General features: G+C 38.4%; 2 protein-coding genes across 3 annotated transcripts; one reads left to right on the plus strand and one right to left on the minus strand.

Moving 5' to 3' along the window:
* Positions 1 to 4,971: 4,971 nt before the first annotated feature.
* LOC117430777 (ankyrin repeat domain-containing protein 46) lies at positions 4,972 to 12,907 on the minus strand. 2 transcript variants are annotated; one of them, XM_059001070.1, is made up of 5 exons: positions 12,714 to 12,907; positions 10,615 to 10,957; positions 9,347 to 9,505; positions 8,085 to 8,123; positions 4,972 to 7,482 (listed from the first exon to the last, which is right to left on the minus strand). In XM_059001070.1, the coding sequence occupies exons 2-5, from the start codon at positions 10,923 to 10,925 to the stop codon at positions 7,266 to 7,268; spliced, it is 726 nt and encodes a 241-aa protein (XP_058857053.1). In that variant the 5' UTR covers positions 10,926 to 10,957; positions 12,714 to 12,907; the 3' UTR covers positions 4,972 to 7,265. The 2 variants fall into 2 exon arrangements, with proteins under 2 accessions (XP_058857053.1, XP_033907128.1); XM_034051237.3 differs by lacking the exon at positions 12,714 to 12,907 and adding an exon at positions 12,034 to 12,172.
* Positions 12,908 to 13,937: 1,030 nt separating this feature from the next.
* LOC131701658 (cysteine protease ATG4A-like) lies at positions 13,938 to 27,971 on the plus strand. The gene is made up of 13 exons (XM_059000834.1): positions 13,938 to 14,022; positions 15,634 to 15,744; positions 17,762 to 17,833; positions 18,286 to 18,384; positions 18,895 to 18,996; positions 19,205 to 19,277; positions 19,392 to 19,471; positions 20,249 to 20,463; positions 21,981 to 22,059; positions 22,410 to 22,555; positions 23,167 to 23,223; positions 23,611 to 23,722; positions 24,836 to 27,971. The coding sequence occupies exons 1-13, from the start codon at positions 14,013 to 14,015 to the stop codon at positions 24,898 to 24,900; spliced, it is 1,221 nt and encodes a 406-aa protein (XP_058856817.1). The 5' UTR covers positions 13,938 to 14,012; the 3' UTR covers positions 24,901 to 27,971.
* Positions 27,972 to 27,994: the final 23 nt, after the last annotated feature.

The raw sequence follows: 27,994 nt of genomic DNA on the forward strand, positions 1-27,994 counted from the left end.
GTAAATCAAAGTAAGTGACCATGCGCTGGCAAGTGTTTTAAATTGGAACACAATTTAGGGGGTTGTTTTTTTAGGGGGAGGTCAGAAATTTGGGGGAGGGGGGTTCATGTTAATGTTGATGGGCTTCAGGGGGGGGGTCGGGCCATTCAACTATTGAAGGACCAAAAAATTATGAAAATGATTAGAAAATTATTCTGAAAACACTCATTTTTTTAAATTTTACTTAGTGTTGCTTTTGGGTGTTACATTTTCATTTTGACAGCACGTGGTGTTGTTTCATATCCTAAACAAGGTATATTTCACAATGTAAAATTAAGTACACTAATCCAGAGTAATAACACTATGTAACACAATTTTTGTTCCTGGGTAGTAAGTGTTATTTCCTAATTGCTTATGCCTCAAAAGTATAGAAAATGGCTATTATTCCCCACAAACTTTGCTTTTGTGACCAGGACAGTGATATTTTGAAATGTACCTATTTCCAATGAGAAAACGGGCGAATTTGTGTCTTTTCGTTCACATAAAGTCAGAAAAAAACAACATATGAATCCAAATTAACATGTATTTATACTAAAGTTATACAAAAATGACTACAAAAGATTTAGAAGTGAGTAGTTTTTCGAGATTTACGATTATACTGTAAATCACTTTCACGAATCAGCCCCCAAATGTAGTCTCCCATCATGTTCTCGTTATACTGTCCTTGGTAGCGGCGTTCAAAGTCCAGTATATCCTGGTGGAAGCGCTCGCCTTGCTCCTCCGAGTACGCTCCCATGTTCTCCTTGAATTTATCAAGATGAGCATCAAGGATATGGACTTTGAGGGACATCCTACAGCCCATTGTGCCGTAGTTCTTCACCAGAGTCTCAACCAGCTCCACATAGTTTTCGGCCTTGTGATTGCCCAGGAAGCCCCGAACCACTGCGACAGGATCTTCTTTATCTGTGGTCTGACGAAGACACCGGCTTTGACCTTTGCCTCAGACAGCTTAGGGAAGAAGTCTTGAAGGTACTTGAAGGCTGCCGACTCCTTATCTAGAGCTCTGACAAATTGTTTCATAAGGCCCAATTTGATGTGCAGTGGTGGCATCAGCACCTTCCGGGGGTTCACCAGTGGCTCCCACTTGACGTTGTTCCTCCCCACAGAGAACTCGGTCCGCTGTGGCCAGTCCCGCCTGTGGTAGTGCGCCTTGGTGTCCCTGCTGTCCCAAAGGCAAAGATAGCAGGGAAACTTGGTAAAACCGCCTTGGAGACCCATCAGGAATGCCACCATTTTGAAGTCTCCTATGACCTCCCAGCCGTACTCATCGTACTTCAAGGCGTCCAGCAAGGTCCTGATGCTGTTGTAATCCTCTTTGAGGTGCACTGAGCCAGGGGAAGAGACGGGTATTTGTTAGCATTATGGAGCAGCACGGCTTTGAGGCTCCTGGATGAGCTGTCAATGAAGAGGCGCCACTCATTCTGGTTACAGGCGATTCCGATTGCCTCGAACAGACTGGTCACATTGTGGCAGAAGCAGAGCCCATCTTGACGGGTGAAGAAGCTGGAAAAAGGTTGGTGACGCTTCCTCTGATCTGCGACTTGCACACTTTCATCCAACAAGTTCCACTGCTTGAGCCTAGACATCAAAAGCTCGGCATTGGACTTGGTGAGACCAAGATCTCTAATCAAGTCGTTGAGGTCTTTTTGGTTGGGGTAGTATGGGTTTCTCTCCTCAGCTCCACCTCTGAAATTGTCATCTGGATCTACAACGTCTTCCTCGCTCTCTGACTTGCTGCTCTCTTCTAAAGACGGCTGCTCTCTCTCCGGAGGAGTGGGTACGGGGAGCTCATGGCAGTGTGGCACCAGGGCGATGGATGAAGGAAGGTCCGGATACGTGATAGCAGGTGCATTCTTGCCAGTCCGACGTTTGGAAGGGTCCACCATGCAGAAGTAGCAGTTGCTTGAGTGGTCAGTGGGTTCCCGCCAAATTCTTGGGATAGCGAACTTCATGGTTCTCTTTTCCCCTCTGTACCATCCTACAAAAATACATTTATTTCACCCATGACTAATGTGTAAGAGATTCTCGCAAAATTTTTCATATATGGTATATTTTTTCAATAACATTGAAAATTGTAAAACATTTTAAAATTAAAAACTTTTACAATTTTAAAAATTTTAACAAATTTTATAACATAAAATTCCGAGCAACAATTGTCCATCTTACCTTCCAGAGTTTTTTTGCAGTGCTCGCAGGTGAAATGAGGTGCCCTGGGTTTGTCTTGATCCCCAACAGGCATGCCGAAATATGCCTTGTAGGCCTCACACATCTTAGCAGATGCTTCCACAGAGTACTTTTTCGCTCTTGTCTTGATAAATTGGCCGCAGACATAGCAAAATGCGTCTGCCGGATGCTTGCAGCCTCTTGATGCCATCTCAGAAAAATGCAGATATGTATCCACTTAGGCAGCTGGAACTAAACTGAACTGATGGGCTTAAGGCCCCTGTATTTATACTACTATTTATACTACAGATTGTGTTGTTATTGTTGTTATAAATGTTGTGATTATTTTAAGTGCCCCTATTAGTTATTTTGCCATACCCTGTAACTGTTGAGACCGTCCTGTGTTGTTTTATGTAATATGGGAATGTCACAATGTCACTTTGAGAGGCGAGTCGGGGAAAGGGCACTCTTCTGAATGTGGTCGCGTGTGCACGTGGTGCTGATTTGGATGTTGGTTACCGAAATAAACAACGTAGTACCTGTGAGCCTTGGTGTGTGTGTGCAATTATTCCCCTGCTCGCTACAACATTTAGTTTTGTGACAATGAAACAGTATTTGTCAAGTTACGAAGTTATTAATTTATGCTAGCTAGTGTGCATAGTTTATATACAGAGAGAATACTTGTCATTACAGCTGTGTTAATGTCCAACACTTAGGTAGTTTTACAATAAAGGGGTGCTAGTTATACACTGAGAGAGATCTAAATTTAACTCCCATAGTGTTAAATGTTTTACACTATGGAAGTGTTATTTTTTTAAAAACATTTTCAAAAGTGTAAGTTTTACACTGTGGAGTGTGGAGCTATATGTACACTGGAAAAGTGTTAGATTTGACTCCAATTTAACACTGGCCAATTTGCTGTGAAGTTTATTCTACATGAAAATATGTAAATACATAGAAACCACTCCATTGCTGTTGTAAATTGAAATGTAAATACATAGAAACCACTCCACTGCTGTTGTAAATGTCTTCTCGTGAACACATGTAAGGTGCATTACAGTCTTTTGGACTTTCTAGCTGAAAACTATCATAACCAGCTTGTCAGTCTAACTTCAGTGCAGAACATGTTTTTACAACCAGAGATCACATTAGTCAAATACAGCCAGCACATGCAGAGTGTGCCATAAAGCTGAACAATTTGGGGTTTCTGAATCTGTGTCAATTGGGAGTTTGGGCAGAACCCTTTTTACTTCAAGTTTATTTCGACACAGAGAAGTGCTACCCAGGACTGGAAAATGCTCTAAAGAAAACCTGGTCAGGTTCTATGGTGATCAAATCAACACCTCAGCACATCTTAAAACCTGAACTGGATCAATTAGCTATGCGACATAAGAGGTGCGATATTTTCAAGTTTATTTTATGCAAAACTGTGACACAAAAAAACAAAAAGTCAAGAGAAAAGTGTTTATTGATTAATGCAATGCATACATATGACATTCTGCTATGTTCTTATTAACACTGTAAATGCATTTAGGGTTAATACGGATTACAATGATGTGCAAAACAAAAACCTTCAACTCTCATAAGCTCTAGAAGGGTTTACAGAGCATTTAAACGTGCAACAGTACTGCTTGATATCAGAAAATGTTCAGAAATAGATATGAACAGTAACTATACAGTATTAGAGTAAAGACTGGTCATGTTCACTCTGGGTTTGTATGAAAGTGGGTATGTGTGGTGTGGCGTGTATCTATTTCAGTGTACCGCAGTGTCTAAAGTGGATGCGTTATTATTTTTTGTACATCTCAGAAAAAAATAAATACAAAAAATTCAATCTTTATCCAAACCGGAATTTAGAAGGTAGCTAATTCCATTTGAACACAAGTAAATAACCCACAATGCACTACAACACATTTAAATCTTCTGCATCTTATGTGAGCAAACGAATGTATGCAGTGTTCTGAACCACAGGAACTGAATTGAGAATTGAGCCAGTGAGAACATGCCCTTTTTAGAACGTGGCCTCTAGGCACACACTTCTCTCCCCTTTCCTAGATCAGGCTGCACAGTAAGCAAAGTTAGTAATCTACTGGACTTTCTGGCACTTCCAACACCAGCCTTCAATAGGCTTTGGGACAGATGCAGAAATGCAAAACGACTTTACCCCACTCAGACAGCTTGCTTAATAAAAGTTTTTAAAGAACAGCAGTACCTTGTTCCACCACCAATTACATTATCTGTCTAGACCCCCACGCTCTAGGCTAGGCTGTGATTGTAAAAACAGCTTGCAGGTTCTAGCTCTGACTAGGCACCATATGTGGATTGTGAATCTTCCTTTACATATCATATTATATCACATTAGAGGTCTGTATCGTGTTACATGAGTTAAAACACTGCATAGCTATTTTCAGTCCACCAAGTGGTTCATGAATGAATACCTGCGATTTATAGCTGGTATAAATATATGCTCCTCCTGTCTGGTCTTGGTCTTTTACAAAAGAATCCATCATCAGTTATCGTTTTACCTAATTACACATCATCCAACGTAGCTCTCAGATGTATCGTGCTACATATTTAATTGTACCGTGACCTGCACATCATGATGTGTATGGTACTGTGATCTTAGTGTATTGTTACAACCCTAGCTCTGCCTACTGCTTAAGACCCTTATTTGCAATTTGAGGCATATCTACTTCTCTAGGCTGGTAGGTGTGATTGCAAAAATGTAAAGAAATGATCTCACTACAAAAACACAAACACAAGAATGGATGAGCTTATGCATGCTTTTCTTTTATAATACAAAAAAGTAAAAGTGCTTAGCTTAATGAAAATATATACATAGTGAAAATGAATCACCGACAACTATATCAAGTTAAGTAGACAGCATTGAATTTTTTTTTTTTTTTACTTGGGGAATCTGATCAAGTACAAAAAAAAATTAACTTGGTATTGCCCTGATATTTTTTAAAATCATATGCAAATTCATAAAAGATTTCCAAAACGATCTGAAATAAAATGACCATTTACTGTACTTACAGTTTGTAAATTCTTCTGAGCAGAAGTCTCACTCAACTAGCAACACTAAATCAAAACTACATTTGAAACAATCACAGTGTGTTTTGGGTTATTTACAAAAATGCAAACATAATTAAATAGTATATATTACCTTTTGGGTTAACCATAGCTTTAAAACACAACTCAATTGTATTAAACAACATTCACAAGAGTTAAGAGTATGGGTTCACTGTTGATTTGATTGTTTTCACAACTTTTCTTCATACAACACATTACTGTTGGTAGATGTCCTGTGTTTCCACTCCCCATTCACTTCCTGTGTTACGTGTAATAAGATTCCACCTGGCTGCAACGTTTCCTATGTGTCCTATAGTACACAGCTGTAAAGCTCAAGTGGGGTCTTATTATATGTAACCCAGGAAATGAAAACAAAAAAATCAACTATGACAAGAAAAATTTGCTTCAAAAATAAAGTATGGGAAACAAAAATATTCATAGCAAAACAATAAGGGTCTTATGAGAATGTTGTTATATTGTGTTTTAAACCCTTGGTTATGATCCATTTAACCCATTTTAATACTGCATGTAGTATGCATGAAACAATCAGATTAGACACCATTTATATTACTAGCTGGACAGCACTACCTGAAGTGCTAGGTTTTATAATAACTGCTACAGTGGGGAATGTACACAAATGTGTAATATAGTGTAATACTGTCTATGTACAAGTGTAAAACACTACCTTACACTGCAGTAAGCTACAAAGACAAATTATTGTGTATGCTAGTCTTTAGACAACTGTAGCAATTTGAGCCATTCCAGGTGTTTTACTAGGACCATTGAATGGTTGGAACAGTAGCAATTAATGTGATTTCCAATTCTACCAATCCCTATTTCAGGACTGATCGGATTAAGAGGTATTTATCTGAAATTCGTGATTATAGACACTACCTAATAAATGACAGGCCTCATTTGGCTTGCACGATCTACCAGAAATGAGAATGCAATGATCAGGCTGTATCACTACCATACTGCTTAACTGAAACGTGCACAAACTATAACAATGCTGAACAAAAATTACGCCATCTATCTTTAACACGTTGACTGCCAGCCATTATTGTTTTGTTGGTGAAGTGCAATGGAAAAGGGTTTTTTTGTTTGTGGTTCTGAAACCTCGATAAAAAAGCTTGGCTTCTGGCCAGTGAACTGATCCCTGGTCACTGTCAGGCTCACACTTCTGACATGGAAGTTTGTGAGAGAACCAAGGCTCTTCTGCTCTCTTCTCTTTTACTAAAGTGTAGCTCATTCTTCCAACCACAACACTACAATTCCACTTCCTTCCTGTGTTACAGGTAACAGGGTCCTACCCGAGCCTTACACCAGTTCTATACTGGCTTCAAGACAATATGTGGGTATCAAAAAGTGGGTTGTTAATGGGGAGAGGATAAATGGGCTTCCCATGACTCAAAGCTAGTCTAGAAAATCAAAGCTCAACAGTATAATAGGAACGGACATGTAAGAAAGTTAAGCTAATGACAGATAGGATTTTTTTTATATGCCTTGATTACTTTTGAGGGTTAATAACCAAGCCTTTTAAATAATGTTCTAACCTTATTAGATCAACATTCTCACAAGAAGTTGCATATTATTAAAGACTTGTTAATTTGCTCTGACTGTGTGCAGTAAAATGTCACCGCACTCACTATACATTAACCTCCTGTGAAGCAGATATTAGGACCCCACATACCGTATTTCTCAGAGTTTTACACACACTTACACATTTTAGGAGGATTTCCTGCATGTTTTATACATGTGCGCTGGTTATAACATACTACATAGTACACAGTGGTGTAGGGTAGCCTATAAGAGGTGTGAGTTATATAAGAGGTGATCGTTATGCAGTGTTTGTAACCCATGTGAGTTATACATCATGTCAGAGTCCTAGACTGAATGTGAGCTCAACACATTGGCTCCTAATACCTGCTGCAAAGAAAGTACATGAAAGAATGCTGTTGTAATGGTGAGAAGCTGGTCCTTTCAAGCAACCCCTAATGCACTAATTCGGGCTGGTTCTCCACGAAGGGAAGCACCCCACTGACGTAGTAGGCGATGCCGAGGGACAGGAGGGCGATGACCACGATGAGCAGCAGCACTCTCCAGAAGCCCAGGTCTTCCACAAACTCCTGCCAGGTGGTGCGGAAGCTGGAGAGAACGCCTTCACTGTGCTGCAGGTTGGGGTTGAGCAGGGAGTGGCTCTCCATCGCACTGAGGACAACAAAAACAAGCATGTTAGTATCATCAATCCCCAGCCACAGCTTTTAATACAGAAAAAGAGTCATCAGCATCTATATGTAGAGAGAGTCTCCTCTTTATATTTTTAAATCCTGACACTATCAATATGTTGTGCTAAAGAACATCCTTACCAAGTTACATTACAATTTGATGAGTAGCTCTCTAGATAAACTAATCAAACTAGGCACTATTGTTACTAGTTAATAGCTTGAAAGCACTACCTTAAGTGCTTGAGAAATGTACACAAATGTATGCGTAAGACCCGACAAGATTATGCAGTACTGTCTATATCTATGTAGAATTCTACCCTACACTATACTGTAGTACACTACCAAGTCAGAATAATTTTGCGTTGGTCTTTAGACTCCTGTTGCACAGCAGTAAATGCTAAATTAGTGCAACCTTTTTACATAGATAAGGGCAGACTCCTCAATATTCCCTGATTTCTACACTCTTTTGTGTTTACCAAGTTGTATGACAATTAGATAAGCAGTTCACTACATGTGTTTGTTGGCACCTCCTTAAATCCTCAGATTCTGATACTCTCAATAACTTTTGAAAAAGAATGTCCTTACCAAGTTTCATCAGAATTGGATATGAGGGTCTCTAGGTATCTGTAAAAATGAAAGTGTGACGTAAGTACCGACATGGACAGGTAGGAAACTAGATAGGACAGACATAAATACATTTTCCTGATGCTGGGGGATTCACTGGAGGTCCAAGAACTACATAATCCCAGATCTAAAGGGGGTCAAACTTGTTTTAAGAGGCTCATCGCTAAATTTCACTGAAGAAGTGTTTTGCACTGCAGAAATATTTACATGAAAGCAAACTTTTAAATCCACTCCAGCAGTGCCAAACATGTTTAATGACATGTGAAAAAAAGGCATTAAGCTTTAACCACTGTAGGACAAAAATAACCTGCACTAAATATGCATTATACAGTATAATAGACATAAAGGTTCACCTTGCAGTATCTGCAAACAATCAACACCACACAAATTTAGCACTGCAGCAGGCTTTTTAAGCTATGGCTGAGCCAAGTCCTCAAAGAATCAATATACCGTTTCTCCTCGGAAACAGACACCCCTGTAATCCATCGGTTTTGACCTGAAAACAAAATTCCTGCCATCACTAGACCCTTTTAAACCAGAACCCCCTGCCCACCCCCTGACACATCTACTCAAGTGCATTAGACAGGTGCTCGCAGCACGCATACCGTTTTCTGTAATTATTCTGTACAGAGGAACATTTGTTTGGAAGTCAGCTATGAAAGCTTGTGACAACACACTGTATTGATTTGAAAATCTGTATTCACCTTCAAAATGGTTGGGCAATAAAAACATATATTATTATAACAAAGCATTACCCTAAAACACAGAAAACCACTGGATATTAATAGATCTAGGAGCATAATCAAGTGCAAGGCATGATTTGTTGTGCAAGACAAATAGCTATGAGTAATCTAGCTCACATAAAAACTTAATACACCAGCTTTTACTAATCTAAACTGAACTATCAGTAGAGTGACATGTGTATCTATTAATACTACATCTTTGCATGTCTAGAGCCACAACAGGAGTGCCACCTTCTGCATCTCTGCTGCAAATGTATTATTGATGGGGCAGTCTGTCTGTCCGAATTAATTGTAATAAAACTTGCTAGTGATATTCTTTAACACAAGTGTCCACTTCTTTTTTATATGTATACCAGGTCGGTCTTGGCTTTACATTTTCATTATCCTGCAAGTTCTAATTTGGCGGACGGGGGATGTATATTTAAAGTGTACATTCCATTGATCCTTTCTAGGAGGTTCACCTGCCCCAGTGAAACCCACCTTTCATTCTCTGCAGTCTGCATGGTCTCCAGTTTGGAGTGGGTTCCTCTGTTGAACCCCTTCACCTCCTGCTCTTCCAGGCCCTCCAGTAAGCGGATTGCATCCTTATTCACTCCCCTGCGCTTCGCCAGCACCAGGGGGGTGGCACCATTGTGATTGCTACATAAAATTAATGATAAAAAACACATTATCTAGAGTCACAACCCCAGCCGAGTTACAACAGATAGATGCACTACAGAGAGTCTATTCTCAGGGACTTTGTGGCAGATTGAGGATACGGCCTCAGTCATTTTCATTTTTAGAAGGCCATTATTCTTGTGAACAGATCTAGACAGTGCAATATCACCTGAAAAAAAAAAACAGCATTGTAAAATAGGGCTGTTCATTTTGAAAATTCTTATAAAAGCAAAACCTCATATGGAGTTAAGCACAAATGAAGAAACAGCCTAAATTAGGACTACAAATTGGTTCTGAATGAAACCATTTCTGCAATGCTGCAATTGATTACCAGAGCAATCGGATTTCATGGGATATTAGCTCATATGCACTTACATACTGCCATTAGTGTATAGATGAATCATGATTACTTTCTTTACATATATCGTATCATAATAGAAGTATGTATCGTTTGTGTCATGATACAAGACCAGAAGCACAACATAGCTCAGCGCAGATCACCAAACACAGTAGTCTTTGAATGAAGAATAAGTGTTTTATAGTTGATATGGATACATACTCTCCGTATCTCATTAAAATGTTGTCTTTTAACAAAATGGTCCATCATTTAATGACCATTTGATCTTATTACACGTCACATCCAATCAGGACAATCACATGTATCATGATATACTTCGTATCCTGACCTGCATAACATGATATGTGTAGTATCATGAGTTTACTGTATCGTTACACCCCAACTACAATTTTCTATTACTGTTTAGATCATTATTTGCCATGCTTAATAACTATTCCAGCCAAAATAGCCATTTTCCTTTTAAAGAGTTGATCTGAAAAACGATCAAGGTGAGCAGTTGAAATATATGTCCCCTCTGAATCTGTGACAGTTGCAGAGGGGTCAGGAATTACTGCTGCACACCACTAGAGGACACTTCTAAAACCACTTTTCACTTCAAAAATTCAACTTTTTGAAGCAAACTCAGTGGCTGAAAACAGGCAGAAACAGCTATAAGAGAATTATCTAAAATACATAATAATAAATTGTAGATGGTATAAAGTGTCCCTTTATGTACTGTTGCAAGTTTACCTACCAGATGTCAATTTTGAGTCCATTGGTAACCAGAAACTGGATGGTATCCACATGGCCACAGAGGTGGAGAGCTGTGTTGCCCTGGTAATCGGTGGCAAGCAGATCAGCCCCGAACTTGTGCAGAAGCCTGCAGATCTCCACATTGCCCCGGGCGGCGGCCAGGTGCAGCCCTGTACGGCCGCGGTTATCCCGGATGTTAGGATCAAAGCCGCTTTCGAGGAGGCGCTTTGAGTAGTTCAGGTCCCCGTCGATACAGGCTTGCAGCAGCGGGACGTTTGTCTGGCACGAATCGTTGATAAAGACATAAGACATGTCTGAGTGGGTATCTGTAAAGTCCAGTTTACCTGCAAGGAAAAAAAAAAATACCTTCTATATTTGGCAGACATCCTAATCCTTTGCCAACTTTAACCTTCAGTACTAGTAATAAAAACAATCTAAATCCAGTAGCAACCTGCTCTGCTGTGGGCCAGGAACCCAGTGCTGATGCCCCCCTTCTTGTAAGTGAATCCATGAATTGAGATTCTTTCCTTACATGATACACAGTACTATATTGTAATAGAGGTAGGTATTATTTGCACTGTGATACAAGACCAAAGCACAACACAACTCATTGTCGTTCACGAAATGGTCCTTGAATGAAGTGTTGTTTCGAGTTGTATGAACACATGCTCTCCCCATTATTTTATGTCTTTTAATAAAATAGTGCATCACTAAACAATCATTTGATCTTATTATGAATCGCACTGTGCACATTATGAAAAAGTACATCAGGAAGATAGGGTTAGGGTTTATCTCAGCTACCGAATTAAAAAATAAATACCAGTTTAGCACACAAATAAATAAACACATTTTCACTTTTAACAAGGGGCACGATGTACTGAGTTTGGCCCTTAAAGTTATTTTTAATATAACTGTTTTCACAATTCAGCAAATGTATGTGACTTTGACTGATTAGCAACAAATTGGGTTATTTAAAATTGGAAACAAGTTGCCTTGTTCGTACTGATTTGTGCAGTACTCAATTACAGCACCGACCGCGTGCCATTTTCTGTCGTTACACGGGTCAAGTTTTATACCCGTACCACATTTTGACGATGTACCACTTTCTGGCAATACACCGGTAGGTTACAGTAGCTACCGGTACCGTAATGATAATCTCAGTGTACAATAAACAATTATACATAACGTACAATTGTACTTTTATTTTTTCATTACTAAATGGCAAAATGAGCTGTTGAAAACCAGAAAAGATTTAGACGTGGATCATTTTGGCAAATGCCCTGTACGACACCTCAGAACAACACAACATACTGAAAAAAGAATGCAATACAATACGCCCTTAACCTACTGCTTACACAAAGAGATTACAATACGCTACTTCGAATGCTATACATCCGTTTTGTTGGTCCAATAAAATTACCTGCTGATGGTTTCCCTCAACAAAGCCGCAAAAATCGGTCTTCTCCTTGTTGAGTTGTTATTGTTGACGGAGAGAGAAAAAGCAATCGTAAATTAATTGATGATTTCACGACAGGATCTGTTTTACGACACCAGGAAAAACACGGCAGTGGGAAGTGCGATTGCTATGGTTACACATCCAGTCATAGTTTTTTTTTTTCCGAATATGCCTACTGCACCTACAGTATTTAAAAGGAACATTGCCTAATTTTAACAAGAAAGAAACATATGATTAGTTTCTAAACTAAACTGAGTTTAGGAAACAAACTCTGGAGGAAAATAACTCAGTTCCTCAGCGCAAAAGAACTCAACTCACTTTGAAAGGACTGGTTCTTTTGTGCTGGTTCTCTTCAACATGTTTCTGAACTGACTGTGTCTTCACATTGCACTGAAACAAACACACCAAATTCCTTTTAGAGACCACCTCTTGAGAAGGACTTAGTCCGATTTGATTAAAACGAACTCAGAAAGGGACTTCGTTCTTCGTTCTTCATTCACATGATTCCAAAACTAACTGAACCGCACTCAGTTCGGTGGAAAGACAGCAACAATAAACCAAAAGACTTCATTCATCTTATAATAGTGGCACTGGCATATCTCTACTATAATTGATACAATCTGGTTTCTAGTAAGTTAACATACCTGCACCTGATGTTCTTCACATTGCAGTGTGTGCCTGTTGCTGCACCACGAGACCCTCTTGTAAAAGATATCCTAGTGAGTTAAAACTTCTAAATACAATTAAATAAATGTCTTGCTCTTTGTAAACATTTCGTGCCTGATTAGTAGCTGTCCTTCAGTCTACTGCAAATTGAAGTCAAGTGAGATGAGTCCTTCAGTCTACTGCAAATTGAAGTCAAGTGAGATTCCGCAGAAATGTTACATCAGGTCATTATCCCGAGCAGGCCAATTTAAGGTGGTTCACAAGAGTTTTAATTCTTTTTTCATGTGTCATCCTACACACATAAATTGACATAATGTTGTGATATGTATACATTTTCTACAAATAGAGCTAAAATCTCTCTTCTGATGATCCAGAAAGAATGTCGGAAAAAAACAGTAAAAGCACCAACCCATGCTTCTGGCACTAATGGCAGTGGAGTTTTAAGCACCGAAAATATGTTAGCGTTAGCAGCATTGAATGTTAGTCTTGCATTATCTGAGCACATTTATACAAGTCTCCTTTGTATTTTAATTTTATCAGTGTCTTATACTAAAATGAATAATACATTTTGAGTGATGGCAAAATCATATCCTTGAATGGTACTACACTCAAGAGATGACACGGTTTTGAGGAATTCAATATGCCTTCCCAGGACGCTAAATCATGCCAGTACCCTAAAACTGAGCATGTTAGATCAATCAAGATACAGCTTTACTGCAATAGACTCAACAATATGAATTGGTTGTCAATACTACAGTAGTAATATTAACAATGTTTCCTATTGGATGAAAATAGGATTTCTAATGAGAGTTTAAATGTTTAACAGCCCAGTTCGGAGGTCGTTTTTTATAATTAATTGTGAGGAAGTAATACTCATTTTAATTATAGTTTACTTGACCTGGGAAATGTAACTGTGTTAATTTGTGGCCCTTTAAATACATTGTATAAACTAAATTAAAAGTGACGTGATAAAATAAATAATAAAAAAAACCTTCTCCAACACGCCTCAAGTATGCAAACATTTCGTGGCAGCGGCCTGTGTGGGTGTTGTAGTTTATTATGAACAGTTCATACTGGAAAAAACAACAGCACCCAGAATGCATGGCATTATTATGTTCCTGCTGGAGGACGCCTTTGATTCTGTTGCTGTATTATGGGAATTGCAGTCCACGCTCTGCTGTGTTACCTGGACAAAAGTAGCTAAATAACTACAATTACCAGCCACCAGTGTGTTGTATTTGTATTCATCTCCCTTTAAACCCAGTGACAGCCGGAGGATGGAAGCAGGTAAGTAAATGGGACATTATGAGAGGAAAAAACTTAATGTGATAAGATGTTAAAGTAAATAGCTTTTGGAATTCGGGTTAGGTTTACACAGCTCAGGTTCAGAAATCGATTGAAGTGTCTTTGCATATGCAGTTTATGACAGACGAGACTGAGTTATAACTTTTGCATTGTTCCCACCTGGGCCACATTATTAAAAACTTTGCAAAGCAAAAGCTGGTTGGTTTTCTTTGCTGAACAGCACAATACGGCTCTTTCAAAACCGGATATATGTACATTCAAACCCGTACTGTTAGTGTTAGGAGCAGTAGATATACATGTTTCATTTTCTGATTTTGCTGACTCGCTTCAACGCTGTATAGTTTAGCGTTTTATTGAAGCTACTGTAATACGTGGAAATAAAAGTGAAACAAAAAAGCGATTTCTAGGGGTGCATTTCTGTACGGTACTTTCTATAAACTATAATGAACTTGTTCTGTATCGCCCTAATGCGTCACACATATTTGCAGACGCTGTTGACAATCCCACCACGGGCTAGTTTTTAACTAGTCATGTTGCTTCAAGAGACTGCAACACAGTTGCTGGGTAGAAAGTAAATATGTGTGCTCTATCTATTGAGGGTCGCCAGTAAATAAGTGTTTCAATGACAAACGTTTTTAATGACAAATACTTCTAATCGAAACGCTAGTCATTGAATTATGTTTCTTTTAGTATTTCTAAGTAAAACTTGCTGAGCGACTTTTTTGGCTGAAGTTATTAGGTGTATTATAATCTAGGGTGTATGGAGGTTGTCTGAATGGCTGAACAGCTGTATCACTGACAGGCTTGCATCGCTAGTGTCTTATTGAGCCTGTTTCTGCGGGAATGCTTTAGTTGAGGTGGTTAAGATTTGACAAAAAACAGAAACATTTAACAGATGTGACTAATATAAAAGAACCATCTCCCTGTTGCAAATCGGTTTCAGTCAGGGCAAGACATTAGATCTAACAGACTTTTACTGAGGGCACATTATCGGTGCTCTGTTGGTTGGTGCTTCATTTTCCATAAATGATTATCTAGAAGAACAGTGATGACAGTGTGGACCATTATACTGGTAATCAGGCTCAATGCATACAGAATTCCTCAAAAGAGAAATGGCTCTCAATGTGAAAGCAGAGGATAGACAATAGGCTACCTCTATCAGAATATCATTTTAGGAAGTTTCTTGATTGGGAAAGTCATGTAAAAGATGTCACTGTTAGTTTTACTGGTACTGTTAGTTTTACTGTACTGCATTAGCACAATTGTTCTGAAAAGAGAAAAGCACCTGTTCATGTTATAATGTGTATTTTATTCCTGTATAGACCATTTCTGTACAGTTTTTGATGACCCGAAATAGACTAGAAAACGTTTTAACTTGCACACGTTTAAAAAAAAAAAAAAAAATCTCCTATCTAAGTACACAACCTGATGTCAGGTTACAGCAAGCTAAGTTTTTTAAGGGTGGCGCTATGGAATAAATAGCTTTGTGGTACATTTTAAGACACTTCCAGTCCAAATTAAGAGCCCCGAGTCAAGTCCAAGGCACACGCCTACATCTGAAAAGTATTTTTCCTTCCTGTTTTCTCCTTCTAGTTAGAGCTCAGTGTGAAACTCAGATCAATGCCTTCTCTGACCTCCTAGAGGACCTCCCAGATAGTGATGAGCCAGTCTGGCTTCTAGGAGAGCAGTACTGTGTGAAAGCAGGTGAGATACAGGCTATAGGCTGTAGGCTCTTTTCAGCTGCATTTCAGTGGGGCATTGCCTGAACCTTTTTCAAATACCCATTTGAATTTCCATGTACCTGGACCCATACCGTTTGGCCAAAAGTGTTGCATCACCCTATAGAATTAACACATTTTGCTTCATAAAGTTGAATGAAACCTGCTGAATAATGTTACGTTAACATATTGAATTACAAACCACTTGTAGCCTTCCATATAGGTTACTTAATGAAAAACTGATAAGGATTGAAAAATGTGACATTTTGAAATCACACATGAAATACTGTACTACAATTATAATTTCTGGTAAGCTTTTGCAATATCTTTTTGTAGTGTCTTTGATTACATGATGTTAAATAAGATCTAAGTTATGTTTTTTTTTTTATTTTAAAAAACATACGTCTCAATCTTAAAATTCTAGGTGATGCAAAACTTCTGGCCATAGCTGTATATCTTGTCATTTAAAATCTTAAACTGATTGCAGCTTTCAAAATAATTGTTTAACCCTTACCTGTTGTGCATTTTCATACACTGTAATGGAAATGCAGTTTTGAAAGAAACATGTGGTTTTCTATTCTAACATGATATCTGGTGCTACACTGAGACATTTATGTTTCCTCTATTGACTGACACGCTACACTTATGCTTCACCCAGAAACATGCTTTCACGCCGAAGACACTGCTGAGATAATGACCTAGGAAGTGCAGCTGTGACAGACTTCCTGAGAATAAGGCATGCATACTGAGTACTTTCTTGAACCTAGTGTAGTACCAGATAGTTTTAAAATCAAAATACACATTTGCCATGATATGTGTTTATTTTTTTTTAAAATTCTGCACATTGCAGACCTATAGTGAATGGAATTAGTTTGCTTGTTACAATCAGTTTTGGTTAAGGTACTTTGACACAGATAACTGTAAACCCAGATGCTTCATCACACAAATTACATAACCAAACTACAGGGCTTTTTTGTGCCTTTTACCCATCCTCGTTTCATAGTGCCTTAACTTTCATTTTTAGTAATACTAAAATCATCATGATTCTGCTCAATTTGTCCAATGCTAAATAACTACAGCTGTTTCTTCTCTTTGGCTTTTCTTGCAAACACATTTAAAAAATGTTCTGTAATTAGGTTTCTCAAAATAAGTATTTCAAGAACAGCGCAGGTGGTGCCAGCAGAGCTGAAAGCTCACATTATCACATTATGTGAATGGAATGAGAAAGTCTGATCAATGCCAGGCAGTTAGCATTCTGGAAGCAAGCTCAAAGCCAGAAGACAGATATAGAGACAAATATTCATGTCAATATTGGAGCAACAGAATCTAGAACCAGAATGATTGAAAACATCATAGAAATGTTAATACAATAAATTGAAATGGAATGTGAAGCCATTGAACTCCAAAAATGTGTTTAGTAATAAATGTGGAGATGTTAAAATGAGGCCTAGTGTGTGAGGTAACTGTAACTGAAATCTCATGCATGTAGCAAGGTGTGGTTTGCTAGAAACAAGAACAGGTTTTGTGTGCTTAAGGACTTTAAAAATAGTACTTGACATGTTATTGTACAAAGGGCTTAAAGTCTGCAAATATTGTTGTCACACACTGTAAAGGTCAACCTACAAAAACATTTCCAAAGTGTGTTAAAAACTGTCTCAAAACTAGATCAGAATACACTTATACAAAAAATCAGAATTTCTTTGTGCAAGTTAATTATTACTAGCATTGAAACCTTAGTTTGCATTAATTCGGAGTGGTCCGAGTTCTGTTGCTCCATTTCCATATTTATTTTTCTTTGCATCAGAATCCCCTGGTATTGTCTGAGCCCGTAGAATCCTAGTTTCCGGGTAGCTGCTTTGTGATTCCAAAGGAATCAAATGAAGCTTGCAGCTTCCAGGCTGCTGTTCCACTCATTCCATGCTGTTGCTATTGATAATAATGTTTCTCTGCTTGACTGAGTTTCTTATTTGAAATGGCTTTATTTTTCTGTTCTCTCTTCATAGAAAAATCTGAGCTGCTGTCAGACATCAGGTCGAGATTATGGTTTACATACCGGAAGAAGTTCTGTCCGATCGGTGGGTAATGGAGTGACCATTTTTAACTCGATGCCTCTGTATAAGGGTTACAATTCAAATATTTCAGCTCCTTAAAATGTAAATGATACTTAAAGTAAATCAAGGGTAGAAAATAAAATGTAAGCAGTCACTTTTTTTTCCCCCTTCACTCATAAATCTAAATACTGAAATTATAAAACTGAATTCAGACTTGAAGCTGCAGTATCCCACAATCATGTTTAATTTGAAAGTACATTCAAGGATGACTCCTGGTGAACTATTTCCAGAGATAGGTGCAGGCACACAAGCTTCCTGGACACCGACACCTTTCTTTATTATTTCACTTTTTCAATAACAGTCTAGGTAAAAGAGTGAACACAGTTCAGCGGGGCTTCTGTTGTTTTTTAATTCCTGTATAGGAGGTCCTTGCTGTCAGGCTCTTTTCAGGTTTAATTTGTTTCTCGTACTTACAGGGGGTACCGGACCCTGCTCGGACACTGGCTGGGGCTGCATGCTGCGCTGTGGGCAGATGATCTTAGCCCAAGCCCTCGTCTACAGACATTTAGGAAGAGGTAAGCTATAAGACTGTGGTTTTTAAAGAAGAACAGAAGAACTGTTGGGAACAAGACTCTCAACATGTTATTCCCTGTGGAGGATAATTACTTCTAATTATTAACCAAGAATTCTCCTGTTTGCTATCAAATCTCATTTATTTCAGACTGTTCAGCAATTGAAAAATAAGTAATATAGTAATATATAGAATTAACTAATTTTGCTTCATAATGTCGAATGAAACCTGCTGAATAATGTTACGTTAACATACTGAATTGCATACCGGTTTGTAGTTTTCCATATACGAATAACTGACAAAACTTGGAAAATTTGACATTTTGAAATCTAACGTTACTGTACTATTATGGCTTCCGGTAGACACTTACGATATCATTTTGTAGTTTCTTTGATTACATCATTTTAAATAAAATATCTAAATTATGATCATATAGTTTTATTTTTTTTAATTCTGTCTCAATCCTGAAATTCTCTGCCATAGCTGTAGAAAGTGTACTGTGTCCCTGTTTCAGAGTGGCGCTGGGAGAAGGAGAATTGTCAGCCCGAGGAGTATCACAGGATCCTGCACTGTTTCCTAGACAGGAAGGACTGCTGCTACTCTATCCATCAGATGGGTAAGAGGAGAGGTTTGACAACAGGGGTTGGGGCAATAATCTAATTTTATTGTATTGATTGTTAAAAAAAACACGAATGAATTGTATTGTTTGAATACTATTAGTTACATGTAAAATAGTGTATCCGTGTGACAGATAAAGAAGTTATCTGAGTGTGATGTTGCAATAAGAACTTGAGGATGATGCACCTTACTGTCCTTCTTTACAGCTCAGATGGGGGTAGGAGAGGGGAAGTCAGTCGGAGAGTGGTATGGACCAAACACAGTTGCTCAAGTGTTAAAGTAAGCCATGTTTTTACCTTAGGATTATTATTTATATTGATCTCAAACAGACATTTTTCTAAAGTATTTAAATACATGGTTTCTAAGAGAACTATGCCTTGTTATATTTTATAGGAAGCTAGCACTGTTTGATGAATGGAATTCCTTGGCTGTATATGTTTCCATGGACAACACTGTAGTCATTGAAGATATCAGTAAGTTTCATATATGTGTTGGAACCGTCTTTTAGTAAATGTATCCCAACACGCATTCATTACTTCTCTCAGGACAGCCAGGTAAATAGATATGCCATATCAATCCGGTTGAATAATGGCTAAATGCATATACTGCCCACAAGTTCAATGCATTGGTTTGAGGTAAAAATACATAGCTTGTTCTGATACTATTTCTTAGGTATTTTTCGTTATATTTAATGGGAAAAGGTGTTGGCCAAATGAGGTGAAGTTAGTAATAATTTCTGAAGGAGGAAGTCTGTATCCTGTTACTGTAAACAGCATTTACTCTGTGAGGTCATATCAAGGTTTCTGAATGTAAGTCTTGACCCTCTGAAATCAACTCTGTTTAGAGTCTACATCCAAGGGCTGAAGGGCTTTTCAATGCGGTTTGACTTGTATTGCAACTCGTTGATTGTTTCTGCTGCCTCTCAGTAGAAACAGCCTTGATAAATATTTTTTAATAAAAAATGTATATAGCTGACATTTCATGTTCATGATAGAACAAACCCTAAACAGTTCAAGATCAGCAATCAATCAATCCCAATAGATTGATATTGACTGGTAGTAACATATATTCTAGTGTCCTAGACAACATGCATAACTTTGACATTGCCCAAGCTCTTGAAAATGTGTTGAATAAGCTGTTTTAAAAGAAACATGTTCAGTACTTAACTAATCAAGGCTGAGCACAGCCCTGTCAAATCCTGTATGCTGCTTCATCCCTGATGCTTTTACCGTTGTATTACATTTTTTCAGAAACACTGTGCAAGCTGCAGCCCATGAAGGGCCAGTTAAAGCCCAGCAGCTCAGGGCAGGTAGAGCCCCTGGCAATGGGCAGCATGCTCGGGCATTTCAGCCCTCAGGCTCAGGGGACCCCCGGCTCACACCCAGGCTGGAAACCACTGTTACTTATCATACCTCTGCGCATGGGCATAAACCACATCAACCCTGTTTACATTGAAGCTCTGAAGGTAATGGTGTCTGCGGACTAAGTCAAGTTGCTAAAAGAACCTGTGAGCAGAACTACAGCCTCACTTACAATTCTTTGAAGTGTGTCATCTTTGCTTAAATCTTCTCATCAGTGGTTTAATGTCAGTGGAAGGGAAACCTGCAAGCTGATTGGATAGAAACCGTAACCCCTGCTAACCTGCCTGAGAACTCATCACAGACGTTGGGAGTAATATCTCTACTCCCCACAAGGAGGGCAAAGGAACGTACAGTGCTATCCTGGTATAATGTGGTTGTCAGGGTCCATAATTAGGAGACCGCATTATTTTTGTTTCACATTATAATGAATATTGGCATTTTTGTTTCCGAAATTATTTAAAATGCCCACAAGGCAAATTAATATTGTAGCGTACAGTGGTAAATGAAGGAAGGAGACACACACAGTTTGCAGGTATTCGAATCCACAGTTTATTGGGATGATTATTTCCGGCCGCTGTCAAACTGAGCCACACCAAAAACAACAAACAGTCTTGCTCTCTCACAGCAGCACACTCACACAGCAGCTTGTCTCACTCGGCTCTGCCCGTGCTGATGTGGGCACCCCACCTGTATGTTTTCATGTCCCCGCCCCCCTGTTGACGTTCCTGCAGAAACTAAGTGAATAAAGCAGAGTCTAATTCATTGTCTTTAACGCAGCATATTTTAGAGCAGCCCTCTTTGGAGTCAATCTCCTCAAGAAAACCTTGTAGTTTGTCTTCATCTTTTAGCCATCCACGTAATGTAGATTGTGCAACATTTCTATCTTTTGAAACTGCCGCTTGAGTTTCACCTTTTATTATTCTGTCCACCGCATCGAGTTTCATTTTAACAGAAAGATTTTCGTTTTTTGCTGTCTATCTGTTGTCTTGCTGTATATCTGGAACGTTCACCCAACGTTTGCAAGTCAGATTGCATTATGGGGGAAATGGGAGCCAGGACCTTACCATGTTATAACAGATTCCACACTATAACAGGTCACATTATAACGGGGTAGCACTGTATATATATATTATCATATAAAAAAATATAATAGCACTGTTATCCTCCACTGTGGGCATTCCTGCTAGGTAATTGACCAGAAGCAGACACTGAAGCAAGTAGAAAGTCAAAGGCAGCGAGAAACAACTTAGTTGCTGCAAGAATTCTTTTTTTGTTGGGACACTTAAACGTCATCATGGTAATGTATCAAGCAGGAATGCCTGCTGTGCTAAATATAAACAAAAGGGAAAACTTACATTTTTGTACTTGACTTAAGTTTATTATTTGTGTTCACTGCCTACTGTTAGCACTTTTAAAATCCATATTTTAAAAAATAAGTGAAAATGTTTCACCCCACCCCAGTAGTTCTCAACCGTGGCTCAAAGTGTTCTTGTAGTATTTGGAAAACGATTCAGACACTTCAGAAACCATCGTAAAGCTGAAGTGCAAGTATAGTGGAGCAGTGGTGAGGATGGGTGGGTTATTCCCAGAATCGAACTGTATTGCTTTCTTTTTCTTGCAGGAGTGTTTTAAGATGCCACAGTCCCTGGGTGTTTTGGGTGGAAAACCAAATCTTGCATATTATTTCATTGGGTTTATTGGTAAGTGCAAACATTGTTTTCAAATGATTGATTTGGTGGCCTGCAGATGCTTTCTCACGCACTAAAGTCATTGTACTTTCAAAAAAACACAATTATTATTATTATATTTGGATCACAGCCATGGATTTCTTATTAACAGGAAAATGTGCAGCTCTTTTGATCACATAACCCAGTCGCTGCATTAAAGCAACAGCAGGAATTAGATTCCAGACAGGTTCAATGAAAGGCGGCTAACACACACCATTTTCATATCTGTGGTTGGGTTTTTCTTTGTATGGAAAATTCATTGAAGACTGGGTTCTCAATTTGAATGCCCAGCTTTGTTATTCTTGGTTTGAATTTGTGTTCAGGAGACGAGTTGATCTATTTAGACCCTCACACAACCCAGGCTGCTGTGGATCCAGACTTTGATGGGACTGTGGATGACCAGAGCTACCACTGCCAGCGGAGGCCACAGAGAATGAAAATCCTGAACCTGGACCCCTCTGTGGCTGTAGTAAGTGCTTCAAGAGGATGCAGACCTGGCTGGACACCTTCAAAGACACCCATAGTCTGAGCCAGTAGTACTGTGCTGCTCTGAGCTTCACCACAGTATAAATACCAAATATAATTGGAAAAGTGTGGATTGTGGCCAGGGGCAATTGCATGATTGAAGTCAGTTTCCCCTGGCCACATTCCACACTTCAATCACTCACTCAATTAATCAAACAATGCCATGTGGCTGTGCAAGATTGGCCATCTTGGTTCCAGCTTCCTTCACCAAGATGGCCACCAGCCACCAAACTCACACACACGTATCCCCATGTGCAGAGTCTCAGCTGTCACAGGCCCAATGTATATTTAATCTAATTAGGGTACAACTTAGTAAGGACATTCTTATGCATATGACATTGAGAGTTTTAGAATGTAGGAACATACGCCACACATTTGTACACACACTTAGAAACCTGTTTATCTAGTAGTTATAGAACTTGGTAATGACATTCCTGATGGAGGATGTCCTTTGTGACAGGGATGCATGCTGGCATTCTGGTATATCTGCTTATTTATACACATGTTACTAGTGTATGCTACTAAGATGTGGTACTTGTTTTTTTTTTATTTCAGGGATTTTTTTTCAAGACTGAAGCTGATTTTGACAGGTGGTGCACATTTGTACAGCAGGTAGAATATGTAGGCTGTTTCATTTATATTGGGTTTGTTCAGATTTCTGCTTGTGGACTGAAGACATGAAGAGATGTATTAGTATTTGCAATTTAATTCAGTTCCTATTTAACCAGGTAAAAGCAAAACAGAGTAACAATATGAGCCAATACATTCAAGTATATACTGTACATACAGTATTTTAAGCAAAATATTATAAAGTTGTTTAGATATAAAGCACAGCACTGTTACAAAGCCTGTCTAATTTACTCAGTAGCTTACTATTATTATGGTAGTGTAATTCTAGATCTAAAACTAATAGGAAAATTCCAAAGCATTCTGGAATTGGAAATTCAGAAGCCCCCGAAGCTTGGTCTCTCAGCTCTAACATAGCCTTTTTTATGTCAGGAAATCTTGAAGAAAAGATGTTTGCGAATGTTTGAGCTGGTTGAGAAGCACCCTCCCCACTGGCCTCCATTCATCCCTCCCACTAAACCAGAGGTACAGACGACAGGAGCAGGTAACTGGGCAGAGCTAAGAGGACTGGGATGGGAATGGCTCCGCGCTTTCTACTGCTTTAGGCAATGTTTGTATCTCAAGGACCTAAAAGCAACCGAAAGAAGATTAATTCACCTTCTCATTTTATTCTTTACAGTAGATCGGAGGACACCAACTGTCTTTCAGTTCTCATGGGCTGTTGTGGGGAGATGGAAAGTTTTCTATTATTCTCTACAGTGATGCTAAATTATTTAAAAATAAATAAACTCATAGGTTAAAGTTTGTAAATATGACACATAGTATCTTTGTTGGCAGATGGATAATTAATAAGAATATCAAAAATATATACAGTATTTAATAAAGTATGCTGTAGGCAGGCATAAAATACTGCACATATCATATCAATAGGACAATCTCGCCACATATAAGAGAGTATCTATTTGCACATTGCACTGGGCTGTAGTGTTGCGCAGAGACATTGACTAAGCCCTTATATGGCTTGCTAAAGACACGACAGCTACACAGAGCATTCCACAGTCCCTGTGTGTAGCAGTGAAGGAGTGGGAAAGATGCCATTGTAATCCTAGAATTACAGCAGAAGCTGCTACTAAAGCTATTCAAAACATCGGCCCCTATTTCATCCTTTTAATATTATTTATTGTTGGAAACAGATTTTTCTTTTCATTCAAATGTCTGTCAACTTTGAGATTTTGGTTTCTAGATGATAAAAACCTCAAAGCCTTTTACAGTAAGACTTTGATTATCCAAACATCTCTGTTATCTGAACAGCCCCCTGGTAACCTGTCATGTTGTGTGCAGAGCCCTTGTGCTCTGTTGTCATAGAAAATGCGCTAACCAGCCCTCAATCTCTGGTATTTACAGTACAGTGGTACTGTATGTTAAATATTTAGGTAAAGGATTGTATTTTATGTTTTTTAGGGGGTTCTGGATTGGTAAAGATGTCCCAGTTTTAATTAGATTATCCCTCTGGTTGCAATTCATTTTTATTACAGAGGTTTTACTGTGCTGAATTTCATTGCACTATTTTCTATGTACAACACTGTAGATAGAAAAGAGAAATACCGCCTATGTCATTAATGGTAATACTGTACTGTGTTTTGTGGCTTTTCTACAGAACTCATCGAGTCGATGGACAAGCTGTTTGAATCAGAAGAAGAATTTGAAATCCTGAACGTATGACTTATTTTTGTTTTTTTAATATTATTGCCTTTTAACCGATAAGTGCCTCCCACCACGCTCACACAAAGCACAAACTGGAAAGGATCTGCAAAAAAACCCATTGAAAACAGCATCGGAAATGGAATCGGTTCTGTTATAGGAAGGAGATCCGTGGGAGACAGTTTCTGCAGATTTTTCAAGGGGTTCACATTCGTTTACAACAAAGGGGTCATGCTGGCCCTGATATACCGTACGGAACCTGACTTCACAAAAAGAAATATTGAAGTAGGTATTATTTTATGCATGGATCTTTAAATATCTGGACTGCCCTCTGCAGAAAAAGGCTGAATAAACCAGGTTTCCAAGAAAGCACGTTGGAGGAAAACTGCTTATAAGATGACAGATACAATCCTATATTGGTTGAAAGCGGTATATAAAAGTGCCTAACTGTGAAAAATATCATACTGCAACGTTCTTGATTGGTTGTTTGCCATAATTGTAGTTACAGAAGGTGGTGTAATAACTGAAGATCTGTCCTTGTTTTAAAAAAATAGCAGCTGCAGTCAGTAGCATGTGCCAAAAATAAGGTGTATTCATAAATGTAAATATGAAACCAGAAGTCAAAAATGTATTTCACAATTTGAACCTGTGAGTACTTGAAGTCAGTTTCATAAGAAAACAAGAAAAGGCTCTTAAAGGCATGCATTATATGATCTAGATTTTCTCTAATATTTAATTTCATACCTGTTTCTCTAATTGCTATTTTAAAGACTTCAAGGTGAAGCAAAGTGGCAGTGTTTTCTTGTCAGCCTAGTCTTTCAATTTGTAAAGCACAGCTGTAACTATAATAATCCTGCCTGCGTTTTACCATCACAGCGTACTATCTGCCCATGTTTATAGCAATGAAGAGACCATTTACTCTTTATTCTTGGCACACACACTCCATAGAATCCAATGATAAAGCTGGTCTGCCCTTCCTCGTCTGTCATCTTTGAGTCCTACACTCTTGGGTCATGCATAGCATGAAACATAGGGAAAATGTGAGCATTTACTGTTTTTATATGGGCTGGGTCACACTAATAGGAACAATTAGCGGTCTACTATTCAAATTTAGTTTTCCTATTTAATCTTTTATAATTTCATATTGCATTGCTAATATATATAATGTTCAAACACATGTATTGGATATGGATTTATTGACACTGTGTCTTAATAATAAAACCCCATGGCCAGCGTAAAGGGTGTTTTACACATTGAAAAAATATGAATTACGCATTAGATTTAAATTTAATGTGCAACGAATACAATAATAGCAATCTTTCTGCACAGCTTGAGTTGTCATGTTATCAAGCTTCTTGTACTGCGTTGGTTCCCGGTGTCTCAATGGTCAATTGTGAACATACTGCAAGCGGTAACTAGACAATGGATCATAGAAATGCCGGAAACAAGTGACCAATAAGTCTGGGTTTTCTATAAAAAAACAAAGTACAGTTGAATCAATACGGTTTGTGACGGGTGAATAACCGACTGGATATTCAGGATTTCTCTGCTCCGTCTTAGTCTCTCTCAACCTAACCTACCAATCTGTCAACCGAATCTTTGGAAGGTAAATCTATATAATAAATAGAATATTCTGTGTTTGGAGAGAGTCTGTGCTTTATATTGCTGTAGCAAGGTGATCAATAAGGAATACGATACTAGGGCAGTAGCAAACTACATCAAGAGAAGCAACTTCACAGACTATAATATTAATAATATTATTAAGGCAGGACTAAATGGCTGCAACAAAGACATGGCTGGATTTCTTCAGGTGGAAAATAAGGAAAGGGAAGTTGTTATTGGAAGCTTTTGTACAGTAGTTCAAAGTAACATTACAGTTCAGATGTAAGGCTGTAGTTAATGCATACCTCCTAAGTTAGCATTAAAGTATGTACTGTATTTATTAGAAGTACTTGTGACTTCAAGGTAATATAGATTTTACGCACATAGTGTTTAAATTGGAGAGTAAATTACTCAAAACCTTATCTGGAGCGTTGCCCATGACATAAAAAAGGCACATCATTTAGTATTGTTCTACTCTGGATCAGAACATTAGACTGATAGGACTTTCAAATAATTTGGAACAAAAGCCTTTCTGAACATTGTCACATTTGCCATATTATTTAGCCCTATTAGCTTGACCAAGCCCATATAGAAAAAAAAAAAAAAAAGATTGTGCTATAAAACGTTTGAAGCATCAAAATGTGTCAGGGAAAGTTATTTAGGCTTGGAAGAAAAAGACATCTTCAAGGAGTGCTGAACAATGCTTTAAAATCGATTTTATGATCTTTCCCATTTCAGATATTTTGGTTCTTCAATTGTTTTTAATATTAGTTCATGATATGCAGATGTCTGTAAATGAAATGCTATAGATATCCTTCCTGGTACCTGTGTCAAAGGTTACGTGGTTATAAAAAAGATCTTGAACAGGAGTGATAACATTGCTGGTGTTATTACAAATTGATAGGCTAGCTACTTGTGGAGCAATAGTGGAGAAAGGCATTGGTAACAACAAGCACTGGCAATTGGTAGACAGAGCTGCCCCCAGATGTACACAGAGGTTTACATCTGTTTGCAGTGCAGTACTTGTTCCTGGGAGGATGTTGGAAGCATCACTAGGATTTTATTTCTGTTATTATAAAGGCATGCAAGGCTTTTTCACTTTTCCACGGTCAGCATTTGTCATGCTGTGGACACGACTAACCTGTCCGTGCACTAAAAGCTGCCTTTTCTACGGTGGTTAATGCAAGTCTGTGTAAGTGATGTCCCCCTCTGTGCCACAGTGGAAGTTGTGACAGTGTGGTAACTGACTACCAAATGTCTGACCGCTCTTTCTGTAATGTATACTTTTCCTACACCAATGCTGTTTAGTCCCCAAAGTCATTTTATTACATTTCTGGTCTATTTTGGTTCAATCACACAGGTAAAGAAACAGTAAAACCTTATTATTGCTAGGAGAGGCATGGCCAGATTTATTTGTTTTATTTGTATGTACTTGATTTTTGTTGCTCTAAATCATTTTTTTTTTTTTTATAAAACACTTCAAGACATTGGTCACCTCAGTGAAAATGGTTAC

This window comes from Acipenser ruthenus, chromosome 26 (assembly GCF_902713425.1).
Source record: "Acipenser ruthenus chromosome 26, fAciRut3.2 maternal haplotype, whole genome shotgun sequence".
In the NCBI taxonomy this organism is placed as follows: Eukaryota; Metazoa; Chordata; class Actinopteri; order Acipenseriformes; family Acipenseridae; genus Acipenser; species Acipenser ruthenus.

What these genes read in the sequence shown, in the direction of transcription:
- LOC117430777 (XM_059001070.1), bottom strand. Translation starts at nt 10,925, where the DNA reads ATGTCTTATGTCTTTATCAACGATTCGTGCCAGACAAACGTCCCGCTG. An exon ending in GGACTCAAAATTGACATCTG is followed by an intron (nt 9,506 to 10,614) that starts GTAGGTAAACTT and finishes AATTTTATGTAG; the next exon opens with CAATCACAATGGTGCCACCC. An exon ending in TCCAATTCTGATGAAACTTG is followed by an intron (nt 7,483 to 8,084) that starts GTAAGGACATTC and finishes TGTTGTCCTCAG; the next exon opens with TGCGATGGAGAGCCACTCCC.
- LOC131701658 (XM_059000834.1), top strand. An exon ending in GCAGTACTGTGTGAAAGCAG is followed by an intron (nt 15,745 to 17,761) that starts GTGAGATACAGG and finishes CTCTCTTCATAG; the next exon opens with AAAAATCTGAGCTGCTGTCA. An exon ending in TTTACATTGAAGCTCTGAAG is followed by an intron (nt 20,464 to 21,980) that starts GTAATGGTGTCT and finishes TTTTTCTTGCAG; the next exon opens with GAGTGTTTTAAGATGCCACA.